Source organism: Cyprinodon tularosa, unplaced genomic scaffold (genome assembly GCF_016077235.1).
Source record: "Cyprinodon tularosa strain WSP-4 unplaced genomic scaffold, ASM1607723v1 ctg61, whole genome shotgun sequence".
Lineage (NCBI taxonomy): Eukaryota > Metazoa > Chordata > Actinopteri > Cyprinodontiformes > Cyprinodontidae > Cyprinodon > Cyprinodon tularosa.
Window position 1 is genome coordinate 331463 of NW_024039352.1, and position 17935 is coordinate 349397.

The 17935-nt window shown below is 38.9% G+C and overlaps 1 protein-coding gene across 3 annotated transcripts in view; it reads left to right on the forward strand.

Annotated features, from left to right (window-relative positions):
• The first annotated feature begins 232 nt into the window (after positions 1 to 232).
• ehbp1 (EH domain binding protein 1) overlaps positions 233 to 17935 on the forward strand; it is a 186223-nt gene continuing 168520 nt past the window's right edge. For all 3 annotated transcript variants that reach the window (XM_038307428.1, XM_038307430.1, XM_038307429.1), the window contains exons 1-2: positions 233 to 639; positions 2685 to 3125. In XM_038307428.1, coding sequence (XP_038163356.1) covers positions 3022 to 3125 — 104 coding nt within the window. In that variant the 5' untranslated portion in view covers positions 233 to 639; positions 2685 to 3021. The remainder of the gene's footprint in view (positions 640 to 2684; positions 3126 to 17935) is intronic.

Sequence of the window (17935 nt, forward strand, 5' to 3'; positions counted from 1 at the left end):
ATTCCACCGGAAGTAGTTGGAAGTCTCTTTAAAAATAAAATACACTTTTAGTTCTGAAGTTACTGAAACAAAAAAAAAGAAGTATGAATTTAAATCCTTTCCTAATAGTAAATGATACAATATAATATATGTATATTAAAAGTTTGTCTTGTTATTATAAATGTGTTTATTTATAACATTTCCGGAAGTGATTTTATTTTTGAAAACCATCTAATCAGCTGCTGCGCGAAATTCCATCTTTACCAGCTGCCAGGGAAGCAGGTCAGTCAAACTATCTGGAAGTGTTGGGCACTAGTTATCGGTGGAAACCCCTCTAAGGAAACGGAATACTTTCTCACAGCTCAGCTGCGGAATATACGCGGACAAATGTCTTTTCTCCCCCCGCCCTGAGACACGGAGCTGACCCCCGGCGGAGTAAAAACGTCTCAACCGTTAGGAGGAAAAAAAAGCTCGTGCCGTGTTGTGATGGCTAGCCGTCGCTGCTAGCGCGGCTAGCTAAAACTATGGCTTGTGTTGCCGTTAAGATAATTAGCGACGGCTGTTGTGCTTGGGCTGCTGGTTTGTAGCAGACAGCCTCCATCGCTGCCGTTAAGCCTGGCTTTACATGGGAGAAATAAAGGCTTCGGATATCATTGCAAGGTGAGTGTTTTCTGAGTGCCTCAAATGGTCCTGCTTAGCGGAATGCAGCGGCTCAGACTATTCCCTGGATTCATAAACATTCCATTAAAAATGATGTGTTTCCACAAAGCTTTACAGGAATCCCAGTTTTCGGGTAGAGGCGCTCACTGGATTGATAATTGGAGTGGTTTTACAGTGATCTCATTGCGTCTCTATTATTGGGATTGCACATAAATACATATTTTAGCATTCAAAGTTGGGTTCAATGCCCCTCAGCAGGAGATCTAACGTCACGTTCTTACACAAGAAATGTCGATAAATTAGTTTACAGGTGCTGGTCATAAAATTAGAATATCATGAAAAAGTAGATTGATTTCAGTAATTCCATTTAAAAAGTGAAACTTGTATATTATATTCATACATTACATACAAACTCATATATTTCAGATGTTTATTTTGTTTAATTTTGATGATTACAAATGACAACAAATGAAAATCTCAAATTCATCATATCAGAAAATTAGAATATTACTGAAGACCAATAAAAACAAAGGATTTATAGAAATGTTGGCCAACTGAAAAGTATGAACATGAAAAGTATGAGCATGTACAGCACTCAGTATTTAGTTGGGCCTCCTTTGGCCTGTATTACTGCAGCAATGCGGCGTGGCATGGAGTCGATCAGTCTGTGGCACTGCTCAGGTGTTATGATAGCCCAGGTTGCTCTAATAGTGGCTTTTAGCTCTTCTGAATTGTTGGGTCTGGTGTATTGCATCTTCTTCTTCACAATACCCCATAGATTTTCTATGGGGTTAAGGTCAGGAGAGTTTGCTGGCCAATTAAGAACAGGGATACCATGGTCCTTCAACCAGGTACTGGTAGCTTTGGCACTGTGTGCAGGTGCCAAGTCCTGTTGGAAAATGAAATCTGCATCTCCAAAAAGTTGGTCAGCTGCAGGAAGCATGAAGTGCTCTAAAACTTCCTGGTATGTGGCTGCGTTGACCCTGGACCTCAGAAAACACAATGGACCAACACCAGCAGATGACATGGCACCCCAAACCATCACTGACTGTGGAAACTTTACACTGGACTTCAAGCAACGTGGATGAAGTGCCTCTCTTCTTTTCCTCCAGACTCTGGGACCTTGATTTCCAAAGGAAATGCAAAATTTACTTTCATCAGAGAACATGACTTTGGACCACTCACCAGCAGTCCAGTCCTGTTTCTCTTTAGCCCAGGCAAGACGCTTCTGACGCTGTCTGTGGTTCAAGAGTGGCTTGACACAAGGAATGCGACAGCAGAAACCCATGTCTTTCATACGTCTGTGTGTGGTGGTTCTTGAAGCACTCACTCCAGCTGCAGTCCACTCTTTGTGAATCTCCCCCACATTTTTGAAGGGGTTTTGTTTCACAATCCTCTCCAGGGTGCGGTTATCTCTCTTGCTTGTACACTTTTTTCGACCACATCTTTTCCTTCCCTTCGCCTCTCTATTAATGTGCTTGGACACTGAGCTCTGTGAACAGCCAGCCTCTTTAGCGATGACCTTTTGTGTCTTGCCCTCCTTGTGCAAGGTGTCGATGGTCGTCTTTTGGACAACTGTCAAGTCAGCAGTCTTCCCCATGATTGTGTAGCCTATAGAACTAGACTGAAAGACCATTTAAAGGCTTTTGCAGGTGGTTTGAGTTAATTAGCTGATTAGAGTGTGGCACCAGGGGCCATCAATTTTGAACCTTTTCACAATATTCTAATTTTCTGATATGATGAATTTGAGATTTTCATTTGTTGTCATTTGTAATCATCAAAATTAAACAAAATAAACATCTGAAATATATGAGTTTGTATGTAATGTATGAATATAATATACAAGTTTCACTTTTTAAATGGAATTACTGAAATCAATCTACTTTTTCATGATATTCTAATTTTATGACCAGCACCTGTATTGTAACAAGAATATAATGGCTTTCTTATAGATGTAGAAATAATCCAGATTACACTACAAACCCTCAGCTTTAAAGCCTTATTTTAGATTTGATGACTGAATATTCCCTTTCTTTTTGTTGTAGGAAGATCATCTGATGGGGCTATTCATACCTGATGGATTATTCATCATGCAGTTTGGTTTTATGGAGCACTTTCCCTCTCAGAAATCTCCCAAGTTTTAAATCAGTGCTGGAGTTCTACAGAGACAACATGTCTTAACACTGGGATTCATTCAGCAGTTTGCAAATAAATCTTCCCCGCTGGATCTTAACTCTTCTTTCTTCAATATGTCAATCCAGCTTTGGCTGTCATAAAGATCAGCTTGATTTCTTTTTAAAGAACCCCCCCCCCCCCTCCCCATAATAAGGATTAAATCCAAGGCTGGATAACCATAGAAAAACTACCAGCTCCTAGAGGAACATGGCCTCAGTGTGGAAGAGACTGCAGCGGGTGGGGAAGCATGCCTCTAAGTTCCAGTTTGTGGCTTCATATCAGGAGCTGATGGTGGAATGCACAAAGAAATGGTGAGTATGAACAGTGCTGCCATTAAAGCACAATGAAGGCTCTCTTATTCTGTTTTAAAGCTCAATTGAGTTCACTTCTGGTGGCCTTAAGATGCAAAAACACTGAGTCACATTTTTCTTGGATTGCATGCATGTCGTCTGTTGGGAGGAGCTTGACTGTCACATAAAATCACATTTCTTTTCTCCGTGGGATATTTGTTGGTGTGATGTCTCAGTCAATCCAGGCATATGACAGTATTATTAACCGATTTAGTTGAGCCAATTACTCATATAGCCAGTTGGCTTCCAGCTGTTGATCAGTGGTGGAGGGCTGTTTTCAATATCAATGTTTTTTGTTTGTTCGTTGTTGTTTTGGAAGATAAACACTCCAGCAGGCGCCGGCGAAGTTCTCGCGACCATGCGCCGAAGTTCTCGCGAGTTCTCGAATAGTCTCCCCCTTGTGCTTTGGCGGGAAACTGCTGTGCTACCCTAGAAATTCCAGACCCACGGTGCAGAAGCATACCAGCAAAACTGGTTCGCGACCAGAACCAAGAAATATTGGATGTGTGCGGTTGCCGAAGTCTAATCTGCCCTTAAAAGTTGCAAAGCTGTATTACTTTGCAGAAAATAAATCCTTAGATACATAAAAAATTACAAAATTATCCTCTTCCTCTGATCTGATGTTTAAATAATCCGATATTGCGTTTAGGTTTCCACTGTTTTAGCTGTTCAGGAACACATATATAGCTTAGGAACGTAAGAAGTGAAAGTCTGCCCTTTTTTTTTTTATTCCTGAGGAGGTGATAAATGAGGAGAGGCTGGAAGCTGCGTGTTGCACCTCTGCCTGCAGCTCTGTGTCCTGCAGGGAGGGAGAAGCCAGGGCTTGTAAGGAAAGATGTAGCCTGCAGACACGGATTCTCAAGTGGCTTGCTGTAGGCGTGACTAACTGCGCTCAACAGAGCTTCGACCTGGGACAGATGTTAACGTGTTGGAGAATGGAATGAGAAAAATGTGCATCTCTTACCCGAGTCGAGTGGGTGGCCCCCACTGCGTAATCTGTGCTACATATTGTTCTGAGATCTGTTTCTTTTTATGAATTTTTTTTCTGTTTATTCTAAGCAATACAAATTTCTTCGCATGGACATTTGCTGTAATCTAATAATCCTCTAAGTGTGAGGATTTTAAGTAGGCTGAAGTTCAAGTAGCCCTGACTATTTTTTTTCAAACATGTTTGTGTAAAAAAATCTTGTTTTAAGAGGTGGCAAATGTGTGATCCTTTCTGCAATGCAGGTGAACATTCTCCAACTGTTAAAAACTGGAAACTTTTCTTTTGTTCTAATATCCTTAAAAATAACTTATTTCTGGGATCAAAAACTGGACAAAAATGTGTATTTAATAGGCTTTAATAGATTTACTAAACCCAACTAATTGGATTAAATTGAGAAGATCTGTAGAACACAGCCGAAATGATCAGTAAAACAAAAGGTTCAATCTAACATCTGGTTTATCTGGATCTATAGTTGTAGCCTCAGGTGAACAGCAAGCAGACACACCGCATCATATGAGTTCAGTCTGTTATTCCTGAATAGATCCATTCAGATAGATCTGAATCATTTAGTCCTCCAGATTTTTTAGTTATTTAACTCTCAGACCTGCTTTAATAAAGCTTATCATATTTGATGTGTTTACGGAGCAGAATCAGAACGTGGATTCCTTCTAGAATTTTAATTGCAGGGATAATTGCTTTGAAAGGGTCAAGTCACAGCAGAAGCCTGAGTTGTTGCCAGCTATCTGTTTCCCTTCATTAACATGTCATTTTTCGATGGCCGTTTATGAGCAATAATGCAGCACATTGTCGGCTTGGGTAATAAATGATTTCACTGTAAGTTTTACTTAATTGGCTTTTCTCCATATGGATTTCCCTTTTCAGATTTACTTCACCTTGCTAAGTAAATAACAGTTAGATGGTGGAAGCAGTCTGTGGTCTTTTTGTTTCCCTGAATCCTGTTTGAGTCTGCTGATCTGTAGAGCTTAGTAAAACTTCTTTCACAAAATTAGTCCTAAACAATTCAGTGTTTTCTGCACTGTTGCCAACTTTTCAGCAAAGTTTCCGCTTGCTGCTCTTAAAGCCTTTAGATAACATCAATTAATTAAGAACATTTGGTAGTGCTTCGATCCTGTCGTAGGAGAGAGAGGGATATCAGAATTGTCAAGGTAAAATTTTTCAAAACACGTGTTTAAAAAACACGAAAAATGTTCAAAACTAAAGATGAACTCTTTGTATCAAGTATTTTAACTGACCCAGACCTACATTAATCAATCCTATATTATCAAACTTAAAGGTGTAGGGGAGGATTTTCATAAATGTTTGAAAAGGCCCGCCCTTTCCACTTAAAAAAAAAAAAGAACATGCACAACCCGTACCCGCTCCCGAGAGGGGAAGCCTATAAAACGGGTGCGAGGGTGCGCACAATCCCATTTCTCCTCGTCAACGCTCTGTTTAAATGTTGTTTGCGTCGCTAATATAAGCTTAGTTTCCAAAAGAAGATTTGCAATTTTTCCACTATGTCAGACTCACCAGAATGATTGACAATTAGGAGGACCACTTATACCACCATACCTTTAAGGTTAAGACGTAGCAGAGACACAGTCGATGTAGATGAGTTTTAATTAAATACAAGGAGGGATTTATTTTTGTGCAACCGTTTAGAAAAAAAAAAAAGAAAAGAAAAAAAACAAGCAGGTATACTTGTATAATAAGGAAAACTGTGCTAGATGTGGTGCTAGTTTTGTTTGTGAAGAAAGTTTAATAGAGGAGCTGTCTTTGCAGCTGTTTGTTTGTTTACCTCTGATATTAAACTCCATCATTTAGCTGTCCCCTATAAGTATGTAGTTTTAGTTCTGTTATGTTGGAAAACCAAATGAGTGACAAAAGAGATGGCAGTCTCTGATCTTTCACTGATGGGAGAAAATTTACACCAGACACATTAAACTGCTGTGAGCCAATTTTCTTTGGTTGTGTGAGATGCATGTTTGTAGGGATTTAACAAACACCTCAGTTTTAAATTCAGAGTTTAGCCGCTTGATTTAACTAAATGGTTAAATCTTCTGATGATGATTAGATTTTTGTAAACAAGTTCTGCACAGCAAAATCCTCCTGTAGGTGAATTCACAGCAGTATGCCGGTTTTGGATGCACTTCTGCTGCTTTGATCGCTCCCATGGTGTTTGAGGCCTCATTAATGTTACAGCTTGGATTTCCATGTGGGCCCACTTTATTTACCTTTAAAAAAAAGATAGTTGCATTTGTTTAATCATTTGGCTGCCGTTCACGAATCCTTGGGTGAAAGATGAGATGTACACGTAATTCTAAATTAATTTTTGTGCATGTTTACATTAATAAAATGGTCAAAAATGAACACTATAAGTGGATTTCTTGATTACTATAAACAAATTATTTAAACAGAATTAGAATTAGAAATAATTCTGTCCCAAGCCTTTTGATCTTTAAAAGCGGTTGATTACTATATCCGTGACCACTATAAGCAGATTCCACTGTATCTTTATCCAAACTACACCGGGAAGGGTGGTGAAGCAGCCATTGGTGAATCCCACGTGCTGAAAGGGTTCACTGCTCTGTTCTAACCTCTTGCTGCTTGATAAAACTGAGGTATTGACAAACGGCGGATCGCTTGGAGAGCAGAGCGGTGACGCTGAAGTTGAACTAATCAGGGACTGGTTGTAGTTAAGTTTTTTTTTTATTTAAAATGGGATACAGAGAAAATAATGTTGACAAAGAATACATTAAGGAATGCTCTGAAGTGGCTTGTAGGTGGCTTAAAAAATAAACGGTTTTAATTTAGCCCTAGAAGGACTGTTCATCATCCTGCCTTACCTTACCTCCAGCACAGACCCTGTTCTGTCACTGCCCACTGCCCAGCATCAGTGCTTTCGGCATGACTGGATTTACAAACAAGTCCCGCCGAATTGGACTGTCATCCAGACTCAGCTCTGGATGAACCAAAGTGGACTCTTTCTTTTTTTTTTATCATTTCAGTGCTCCTGGGCTCTTTCCAAAAATTCATGGTACTCCCAATCTGATTCTAAAGTTATTAATAGAGAACAACAAGCAGCAGTCTGTAATGTTAACTGTCCCCTGTACTTTTATTGTGAAATTCTGACAGGAAATTGAAATGCTAAGGGGTTACAAAGGGTAATGGCAGCTCCAAACTGAAGAATCTGGGAGGCGAATAAACTAATAAAAATTGTGAAACAATCATTCCAGCCACTAAATAAGGTAAACATTCCCACTGTTATATTCATTGCCAGCACAGGAATGATGTTATCCAATAACTTAATATTCTGAAACCAGCGCAGCCCTAGTGTCTGCTGGGATGGGGATGTCATCGGCCAAAAAAAAAAAAAAAAAAATTCTAACTTAAAAAGCAAATCAGCACAAACAATAGTTTTACCTGCGCACATGAAGTACTACTGAAAAAGTGGGCTAGATAATTTTTATTAAATTAAAAGCTTAATGGGGGGGATAGCAGACCTATGGATGAGCTAAGAAAAACAAAAAGCACATAATTTTTATTTTATCTGTTTTCATTTTTACAAATCATTTTAACTGGACAAACCTGCATTAAGGTAGCTCTAACCACTCAGTCTATTTTTAGTTTTTACACATGGGTGGAGTACTGAAGCTCCTCTTATTTGATGATGCGGTCTGAAGTTGGAGCACTGCATCTGAAGTGCAGAGTGGTGAACTCTCCGTTTTCCTTGCAGAAATTACTACGGATAATGCACACGGTCTAATTGCACCTTTAGGGATGTAAAGCTGCCTACAGTCTTAAAAAATAAACAAAGCAAAGTAAAAAAAAAAAAAAAGCTGTATTATTTCTCTACAGGTGCCTGTCAGACTGAAGTAAGAAGTTTTTGTACAATTCAAACCTATGTAAATTTGGTTAATATTTGTTGATTCTACATTTTTAGCCCTGGAAAAATGTAAATATTCTGTAAAAGAAGGCAATGAGAAAAAACATTTCACCGTATTTATCCAGTTATATCTATAAACTACAAGCTTTATATGGACCATATCAGAATATCTGGATACCGTGTGGACAAACATGATCTGATTTCCTCTGTCTAAAACAATCCAAAATATCAGTTTGTTTTTACAACTTTTTATTAAAAAAATGAAGTGTGGGTGCATCCTGTATTTCTGGTTTTAATCTGATGGATTTATTCCTCTCCTGGTTTCATACAGTTATTGCTTTATGCAGCAACCCATGCATCTAGAGCAGAGGTCTTCAACAGGGGGTCCGCGACCCTAGGGGGTCCACACATTACTGCATGGGGGTCATGAAAGTTTTGGTTGATTAGACTTTTTTTTTTTTTTTTTTTATATTCCCCCCTGCAATGTTTTCCACTAATGCAATGCACTTATTCAGCGACATACAGGAGCTCTTTCAAGCTGGGCACAATTTCATTAACAACACCTGTCCCATCAACCAGGAATCAGAATCAGAAATACTTTAATAATCCCAGAGAGGAATTACTTTCGTTACATTATTCCATCTGTATTGGAGTGACTATAGGACCAGATTGATATAACACAATTTCATACAATATATATAATTAGGGGGTCCCCGCTCCATCTCACCATCAGTTTGGAGGTCCTTGGCCTGGAAAACATTGAAGACCCCATATCTAGAGAAAGAGATGACAGAACCTTTGTAAATTCTCCCAGCAGTTATCAAACAGATGAGATCTTTGATATATAAAAATCCCAGTTCCTCTTTTTTATGATTAAAAATTACAGCGTTTTGGCACAGTGGTTAGCACACACGACCCATGTATGGAGGCCTTAAGGGCAGAGTATACTTCTGCAACCGCACACATCAAATGTCGCTTGGGTCTGGTCGCAAACCGGTTTTGCTGGTATGCTTCTGCACCGTGGGTCTGGGTTTCCTAGGGATCCACAGCAGTTTCCCACCAAACGAGGAGCCTATTTGACAACTCGCGAGAACTTCGGCGGATGGTCATGAGAACTTTGGTGGCTATCTTGCAGACTCAACAATGTTGAGTCTGCAAGATATCACGGTCATGGTTCAGCAAATCTGATAGCGTTACATCCAGGGTTTCCGTGGGTTCATTAAATTATAATTTTTTTTTTAAATTAACTCCTTAATTGGCATTACAATTAATTAAATGTGATTATCATGGCATTTAAAATCCGTTATTTAAAAAAAAAAAGTTTATAAAAACAATTTCATCAGATATATTGCGATATATATGTGTGGAACTGCTTCTGGTTTATCATAAAGCCGTGTTTTCGGAAAAGAAGCTGGAGGCGGAGAAAAAGCTAGAGAATGGGAAAATGCTAATTTCAAGAAATGTGGCTGGAAAACAAGGAATTCTGGACATGGCTGAAGCCAAAAGATGACCAAGGATTTTGCCGTGTATATATGAATGTCATGGGTACTTGCTGATGGCAATAAAATGATTTCTAAGAGCATTAAAAAGCATTAAATTAGAGTTCATCATTCCTGTATAAACCCTGTCATCATGAGTGAGCAGTTTAGGTTGTGTCTCTTAACCTGTAACATATGCACATTTTTAAGCAAAGAACATACCATTTGATTTTTGAATAAATAAAAGATTTTAGGGATTGCTTCATACAGCATTAACTTTGATGTGAAACATGAAAGTATTTCACATTAAAACTTAAAATATTCAACAAGGTCAGTAACTTTAAGGCTTTTTGATCAGGTACTGTTAAAAACCAGATGAGGGGGAATGAATTACAAATAAAACCAAGTCCTTCAGATCGTAGCATCAAGGTTAGATGATTGGCCATGTCTAAAAGAGACACAATCAGTTCTACAATTTTTTTTTTTTATGTTTAACTTTTTATTAGTCAGGATGTAAAACTGAATATAACCCGTGTATTTAAATTCAAACCTGTTTAAATACAGATATTTGTGGTTTCAATCTCTTTTTTTTACTTCATCACATAAAAGAGGTTCTGATTAGCTTCATTAGAGTTGTCCAGCCATAAAAATCCGTTGCAGGATTATATTTCTAGTTTTAAGTTTTTATTAGACTTGTTTATCTGCTGCAGAAATCCAAAGTCGCTCCTTTAACTCATTAGTTGACCTATTGGTGAGACTTAAATCTGCTCCTGCATTTTGTTTTTCAGATTTGCTGAACTTTGATGTTACAAACCTAATTCCTTTGTTTCCTCATACTGTTGTGTCTCATATTATTTTGTTGGAGGTGACTAGCGAATGTCGGGCTTTGACATGTTAAGTTCTGTTCAGCATGTGTTCATCCTGGCGAGCGTTCGTAACGCATTCTGCCAGATACAACTCTTCCTGCCAAGTGCTTGACGTGGCTCTTCTTTTTACTCAAATCTGACGGATTCCTCAGCTCAGTTCTGGCACTAGGAGATGGCTACCTTGCCAGGTGACGGCACAGAGCTGAGGTTGTGGTTGTGCAGGAATTTTGGAGGAATACATGGACTTTGGATTGGAGTCTTTTGAGTCAGAGAAGCAAAGTAATAACAATAACTAATCTGGAACCAGTCCACTGAGCTTTTAGAGATGAGCTAGAAGAAGTGCTTTTTATATTTATTTTTTGGTTCCTGTTTCCTAAATCCTCTCATCTGCTTCATTTTATAGATTATTTTAGTAAAAAGTAATTCTGCTTAAGAGGCTTTGCTCCATTATTCCAGTGTGATTTCGATTGCCAACTGTGCAATTAGGCCAGTTGGGAAATTTCTTCACCAAACTATTTTCCAGTGTCAACCTTGACCAATTTTAAAAAGCTGGAGCACCTCAGCCAAAAGGTCATAGGTCATGTAAAATTAGTGGATGCTAAGGAGTAAAGGTGGGCTGTAACGTTGGCCGGCTGATGCATTTCTTTTTCTGTAACGGCATAATGCGATAGGTGCATATGTTCGTACATTCATCAATGCGTTCAGCAGCCGTGCGTTAAGGTGAAATGAGGCACACTCAGTGCTGCTCCCTCCCTGTTAATTTTTTGTTTCCTTTATTAATGTCTCTTTTATGCTTACATTGCCTTAGAATTGATTGCTATCAATGTTGTAGATAACGCGTTACAAGAGTAACGCATAACTGTAATATATTAGGTCTACTTACAGGCAGTAATGGAGGAATATGAAACTTTACAGAGAAAATGTTGGTAAAATTATTACAGTTCCTAAGACGGACGTTTAAATCTGAGCTGTCAGTGTCAAAATAACAACAAATTCAAAACGACAGAAGAAGACGATGGTCTCAATTCACGTCTATAAAATGTGTATAGATGACACGTTTTCTCAAGGGACTTTTTACAGTCTACAATTCAACCAGATCATCCAGTCAGATTGGTTCAAAGTTTTCTATCCAAGGGAAACCAGCTGATTCCATTAACTCATTGACTCGAAGGCAATCCCTCACCCTAAGCATGCTTTTAGCGACAGTGGAGAGGAAAACTCCCTTTTAACAGGAGAAAACCTCCAGCAGAATCAGGCTCAGTGTGAGCGGCCATCTGCTGAGGCCGACTGAGGTTCAAGGAGACAGAAGCAGACATAGAAAAAGAAACAGAGAAAAAAAAGGCAACTGTAAACCAGCTGTACAGGCAGCCCCGTCCAGGAATCACAGCCAGGCAGATGAGATATATTACTTCTTTCATACTGTGGAAGAAAAGGCTTGATCAAGTGATGTTTTTCAGACAGAGAACAATACTGAACCACAAAGAGTTACATAAACATATACAGTTGTGCATACGTGCCACAGCAACCCTAGCCCCACAATCCCAAACACTGCTCTTAAAAAAAAAATATACATTTGTTGCCCGTGCTTAAGTGGCACAGTGGTTAGCGCACGCGACCCATGTACAGAGGCCTTCGCAGCCGATCCGAGTTTGAATTCCACCTGTGGTCCTTTGCCACTTGACCCCCACCCCCCCATCCCCCCAAAATAGAAAAATGTATCCATTTTAAATGTGCTTCTCTTGGACTCATCTTACATAACGAAGTTTGATTTATATCATTAAGCATCATGTAGTGTCTGCATTTAATCATATTTAATTTAATCAGTGCATGAATGAAGGGAAAAAATGTGAAAAAAGAGAAAAAATATCAAAAATAAAATTCACAATTCTCCCACTTTTTCTTGTTTTTTTGGATTAACAATTCTTAATTATTGTTTAGAGTAGAGGTCTTCAACAGGGGGTACTGCATGGGGGTTGGTTGATTAGCCTTTTTTTTTTTTTTTTTTTATTCCACCTGCATTTTTTTTTCCACTAACACAAATTTCTTTAAATCCACATTAACATGAATTAATCACACTGTAGTAAACAGATAAATGAAGCAGAAGATGCCTTTTAGTCATCAATGCACACATTCAGTGACACACAGGAGCTCTTTCAAGCTGGGCACCGTTTCATTCACAACACCTGTCCCAATTGAGGATTCAGAAATACTTTAATAATCCCAGGGAGAAATTATTTTCTTTACATTACTCTATATGTAATAGAGTGAGTTTAGGACAAGTTTGATATAACACAATTTCATACAATATATATATAATTAGGGGGTCCCCGCTCCATCTCGCCATCAGTTTGGGGGTCCTTGGCCTGGAAAACGTTGAAGACCCCTGGTTTAGATGATGAATCAAAGTTGCTTAATGACTAGAAATGTATCGCAATAACGATAAACCATATAAGTGCCCACAGTGTCCCAATTCAACAGCCAGCACATACAAACCTTTTGTTTTGTGTGCCTTCATGAAAAGATCATATTCTGATGTTCAAACCTTGGAAAAAAAAAATGAAATAATTACCACCTGCAAAGCAATTCAGAGAACCTGAGGCCCCGTCCACACGAAGACGAACCCTGGCCTAAACGCACAAATTTTTCACCAAACCAGCCTCTCATCCACACGAAGCCGGCGTTTCAGGGGTCTGTAAACGATCTTTTTTTTATTCAGCCTTCAGAGTGGGAAGATTTCGAAACGCCGTTTTCGCGTTTCCATCTTTACGCTCTAACCGCATATTTTTTTTACACGCATGCGTCATAGTGTCGCCTCTAAACACGCATGCGCGACACAGTATCACAACAACAATGGCGCCGTTGCTGCTCATGCTACTCACCCTGCTGTCGGGCTTACAACAGAATCTTCTTCTTCTGGAATATCTCCAGGAAGAACAGAGCAATATAGACGACATAGTTCAGCACCTCAATTTGACGTAACCACGAAAATGGACCCGCAGGGCAACCATGTATAAATATTAGTCTGCATGCCCAACATTTCGTCGCTTATTTTTGCTTTGGCACCACAGCGCCACTTACAGGCCTGGCATACATTTTGCAGCGTTTTCATGCATTCGTGTGGACGCTCACATTTATTTTACGTCTCCGTCTTTACGGCAAACGTTTTGGAAAATATTAGCGTTTCGTGTTCGTTTTGACTTCGTGTGGACGGGGCCTGAAAGTGATTGCTGTTCTTTTTGCATCTTTATTTAATGCATTTGAATATTAGGTCAGGAACTAGCATGCAAGCGCTTGCTTTGAGTTTTGTTGTTAACCGGAGGCCATTAGCCATTCATTTGTTGTTTCTTTCTGCTTGTTCAATTTTGTTTTAATTACAAAAGGTTATTGTTGGAAAGTTAGCAGCATTTATTTTAGAAATTAACTAATGGCAGTGTCCAGTTGTCACCCCTTTTTTTTTTTCAACCAGGTTTAATGCCAACCTTGATATGTTAAATGCAATGGTAGCGTTTTCTTCCTTTTATTACAGGAAAGATAGAGCAGCCTCAGCTTCCTGACACACCCAGCTTCCAGCCATCCCACTGGACAACTGAGCTCCAACCGTTTAACAACAAGCAGCTTTACGCTTGAAAAATTTCTGAGCAAATTTCTTTTTTTTTTAATCAGTTTTTTTCTATCCTAAAGTCTGTCTTTTCATATGATGCAGATCTTCAGCTTGTTGTTTCTCCTTTTTCACCTGATTGAAAGTTTTTACTCTTATCCTCATGTATGTAGAATCAGCTACAGGATTAAAGGTGAAAGGCTGATCAGATGGAGGCGTCCAGTAGAACGATGTTAAATACTGATGTTTGTGTGAAATTAGAAATTACCCAGAATAAAGGGCTTTGGTGTTTTGTAGTTGGACAGAATCATTAATTAAAGGTCAGAAAATAACATGATTAGAAGAAATATGACAGGTTTATGAATGATGGAGAACCCCCCCCCCCCCCGTTCACAGGACACTGTTAGGTTGTGATCTGTTCTTGTTCTGTTTGCCTCCATGTGTGTTCTGTTTTAGTGGACCCTCCGCCGCAGCGTCACTCAGCCTCTACATGATGCAGTCAGACGGCTGCGATGTGGGAAGCTGTAATGCCGGGGTGCAATACTCCGTCACCCACTGGATGTTTGATGCTGGGTTCACTTATTAAAGGCGCACCACTCCAGGGCGCGCCCATGTGGGCGATGCGTGTATGTTTGGGTCTTCTCTCTTCTTTTCTGGGTGTGAAAATCATTTTTGGCTGCAGAGAGGAGCTCTACTTTTTTTTCCCTTTTCTTTAATTGCCATAAAATTCAGCACAAAATAAAAAGCCGAGGCTATTTGCACGTGTCTGCAGTCTGAGATGGCGTGTGTTGAACAATGGTTTCTCTGTGAGGGGCCTCTCCTCAGGGCTGAAGTCGTTTTGTCATTCTCCTGATGCTGCTTCTTTTTCCTTCTGTCTCTCTGGTACACAGTCTCCTTGTCTTCCATAACAGCGGCTTTGGTGTTCTGCCTTAAGAGTTCATGTGGAAACAAAGTGGTAAACCTGCAGTACTTATTTTATAATGGTAATAATCGTGGAGTTTCAGTCAAGATTCTAAAGTTTAGAATCTTGACTGAAGATTCACGTTGGTGCCGGGGGTCACCAACGTGGTGCCCATGGGCACCATGGGCCCCTCCTGGACCACATGGGGTGCCCTCAGACTTCTAAGAAAAGAGCAAAGTTTGAAATTTTCTTCTATTCTGTTTTTCTCCTTTTTTAATAATTTATAGATCCTTTCAAAATGACAATGTCTAAAATACAATTAGAACTTAAAGGAAACCATAAAAATTTTTGTAATGTATAATGAAGTTTAGGTGAACCCTAACCCTTGCTGTGCATGGGTCAGTGTTCACTATGACTCGGTACCCTTGAAGTGGCCCTCAGCCTTAAAAAGGTTGGTGACCCCTGTTCTAAAGCATCCCTTTGCAAATAATTTTTAATAGAGAATGTCATATTGGATCATAACAAGAGACACCAGAGTTAACAGTCAGAAAACAGGGAGTAAACCACAAAAACCACCGAAAAGAATGCCTCTGCAAACATTTTTAAATCTTTTTTTCAAGTTCCTGCACGTAACTAATTTTGCAGCTTTGAATATTTACCAATAAGAATATTGACCCAATATGATATCACTATTACTCATATATATATATCACTTCTTTGATAGTGTAAAAGGCTTGATCAAGTGATGTTTCTCAAACAGAGAACAATACTGAACCACAAAGATTTACATAAACTTTGAATCAGAACAGCTTTCTGATATAGATTTTAGAAGCGGGTCAATATATTCAAACACACATTTTTTGGCTGATATTGAGCAGATTTCTTAGATAAATATACACGCCTTAAATCCATTACTCTTTTAACATCCCACAAAAGAAGGTTCCTTATAGATTTAAACGAAAGCTGCATCTTTTCATTAAGAAATAAAATGGACAGCTAATTAGGGTAGGACGATATAGTTTAAAAATCTTATGTCCAATTTGTTTCCGTTCAAATCTGATCACTTGTTTCCTCCTTAAATTTCATAATAAAAAAATAACATAACTTGCATTATTTTCATGAACTGGATTTTATTTCAATCATCCCCTTTTGGTGGCAAACTTAATTTAAAGGCTCCAGAAATCAGGCAATGAAACATGTTTATAAAAAAATCATGTTCACAACAAACAATAAAAATATGAAACATTAAATGTCTGCAGCTAGTAGCATAAGAGCTAGTTTATCACTTTTTTATAATTTTAGAGTTTTTACACTCCAGTTAACGCTTAATCTATTACTAAATTAGTTGACGATTATTTCAATAATTGATTAATCCCAAATAGTCCAATTAATTGTTTCAGCCCTACTTTCAACTGATCCAAGATATTTGCTGCTAATTGCTTCGAGGGTCAGTGTTACTTTTTCTTCCTCTTTTTAGATGATAAAAATGAACACAATGATCAAAAAATGTAACACAAATCTCTATTTAAATCAAACAACCTTAGCAAACCAACGAAAACTTGAATAATGGCTCACAGTTGGAGAGAGGGGCGAGGCATTCACCCTAATGTGGCAGGATGGACTGATGAGTTTGCTAATGCGTGATCGTAAAAAAAAAAAAGGCTACCATCATTCAAAAATCACGGCCAGTATTAAATCTATTTAGAGAGCACATCTGTAAGATGACTTAGCCTTTCTCTATCCCCAGGCGAAAGGTTCTGGTTCTTAGGTTGAAGTTTATCAGAGCAGAAACACACAGAATACTGAGTAACCTCTTAAAATAAATGATTGCATCACAATATATTTCAAATCCATCACATTTGCTGATCAAGGATCATGATATTGATATCCAAAGCACGTGTTTGATGTAGTTCCTGTTTAACTTGTAAACTACCATTTTGCATCACAGTAATATGTAGAGTCTCTCAGCAGGATGTGATTATGTGTATTGAATACAATATCAACATGGCTGCAGGTCACATTGAGGCTCAAATAAGGAAGAGGACAGTAATAGATATTAGCATATATTATAAAAACATGGTAAAGTGGGGTTGAAATCTCTTGCATGTTAGCATTAAACTGATCGTTCATTATCTGCTTTTGTAGATCTACTTAGGCTACGTTCACGCTGCAGCCTGAAATTACCCAAATCCGATTTTTTTTGGCCCATATGAGACCTGGATCTGATCTTTTCATGGCTGTCCAAACGACACAGATTTGATTTTTTTCCAATCCGACCCAGGCCGCTTGGCTATGTCTTCCTGAATCCGATACGAATCTGATCTTTTCAAATGCGACCTGTGTCTGAATGGCCAGGTCGCATTCATCCGACCTGAACGCCATTAATACCCGGCAAAAGTCACTATTCTGGGTCTTGCTATGAAGAAGCAGCAAGAAAAATGACAACAGTGGCAGACAATGATGCAGAGAGCAGTATTTATGTTTAACCATCTTGAAAAGATAGGAAAGATGGCTAGATGTGCTTCAGCACTACCATCCATGTTTGCTTCCGTAAACAAAGCACACACTGGCCTGTGTCATTGCGTCCTCTACTGCGCAACGCTGACGCTTGTGTTGTATGACTGCAGTTCACACAGGAGATCACATATGTCACATGTATTTCGAAATGTGAACGGCAATGCAAAACAATTGGATTTCACAAAATAAATTGGAATTGAGCATCAAGGCCTGCGGTGTGAACGTAACCTTAGAGAACAGAAAGGGACTTTTGTGGTTCTTATGCTGCTGTGTGTGTCAGCCTTTGTGTTGGAGACTGAATCCTGTTTTCTGTGCTGCAGGCCACAGATAAAGCCAAGAGTCAACTGGCTTTCCATGATTTATTCATGCCATGAGCAGTGATGCTGACCCGTGTGCATGTGGTGTTTATACACTAGATGTGTTATAGAAGCTTTATAAGTAAAGATGTCAGGATAAAGACTCATTTTGATGGTCAAACACTGATGTTTAAATCCCACATGGCTGTAATAATAAACATCCTTTGCCTTCTTTCCTCTT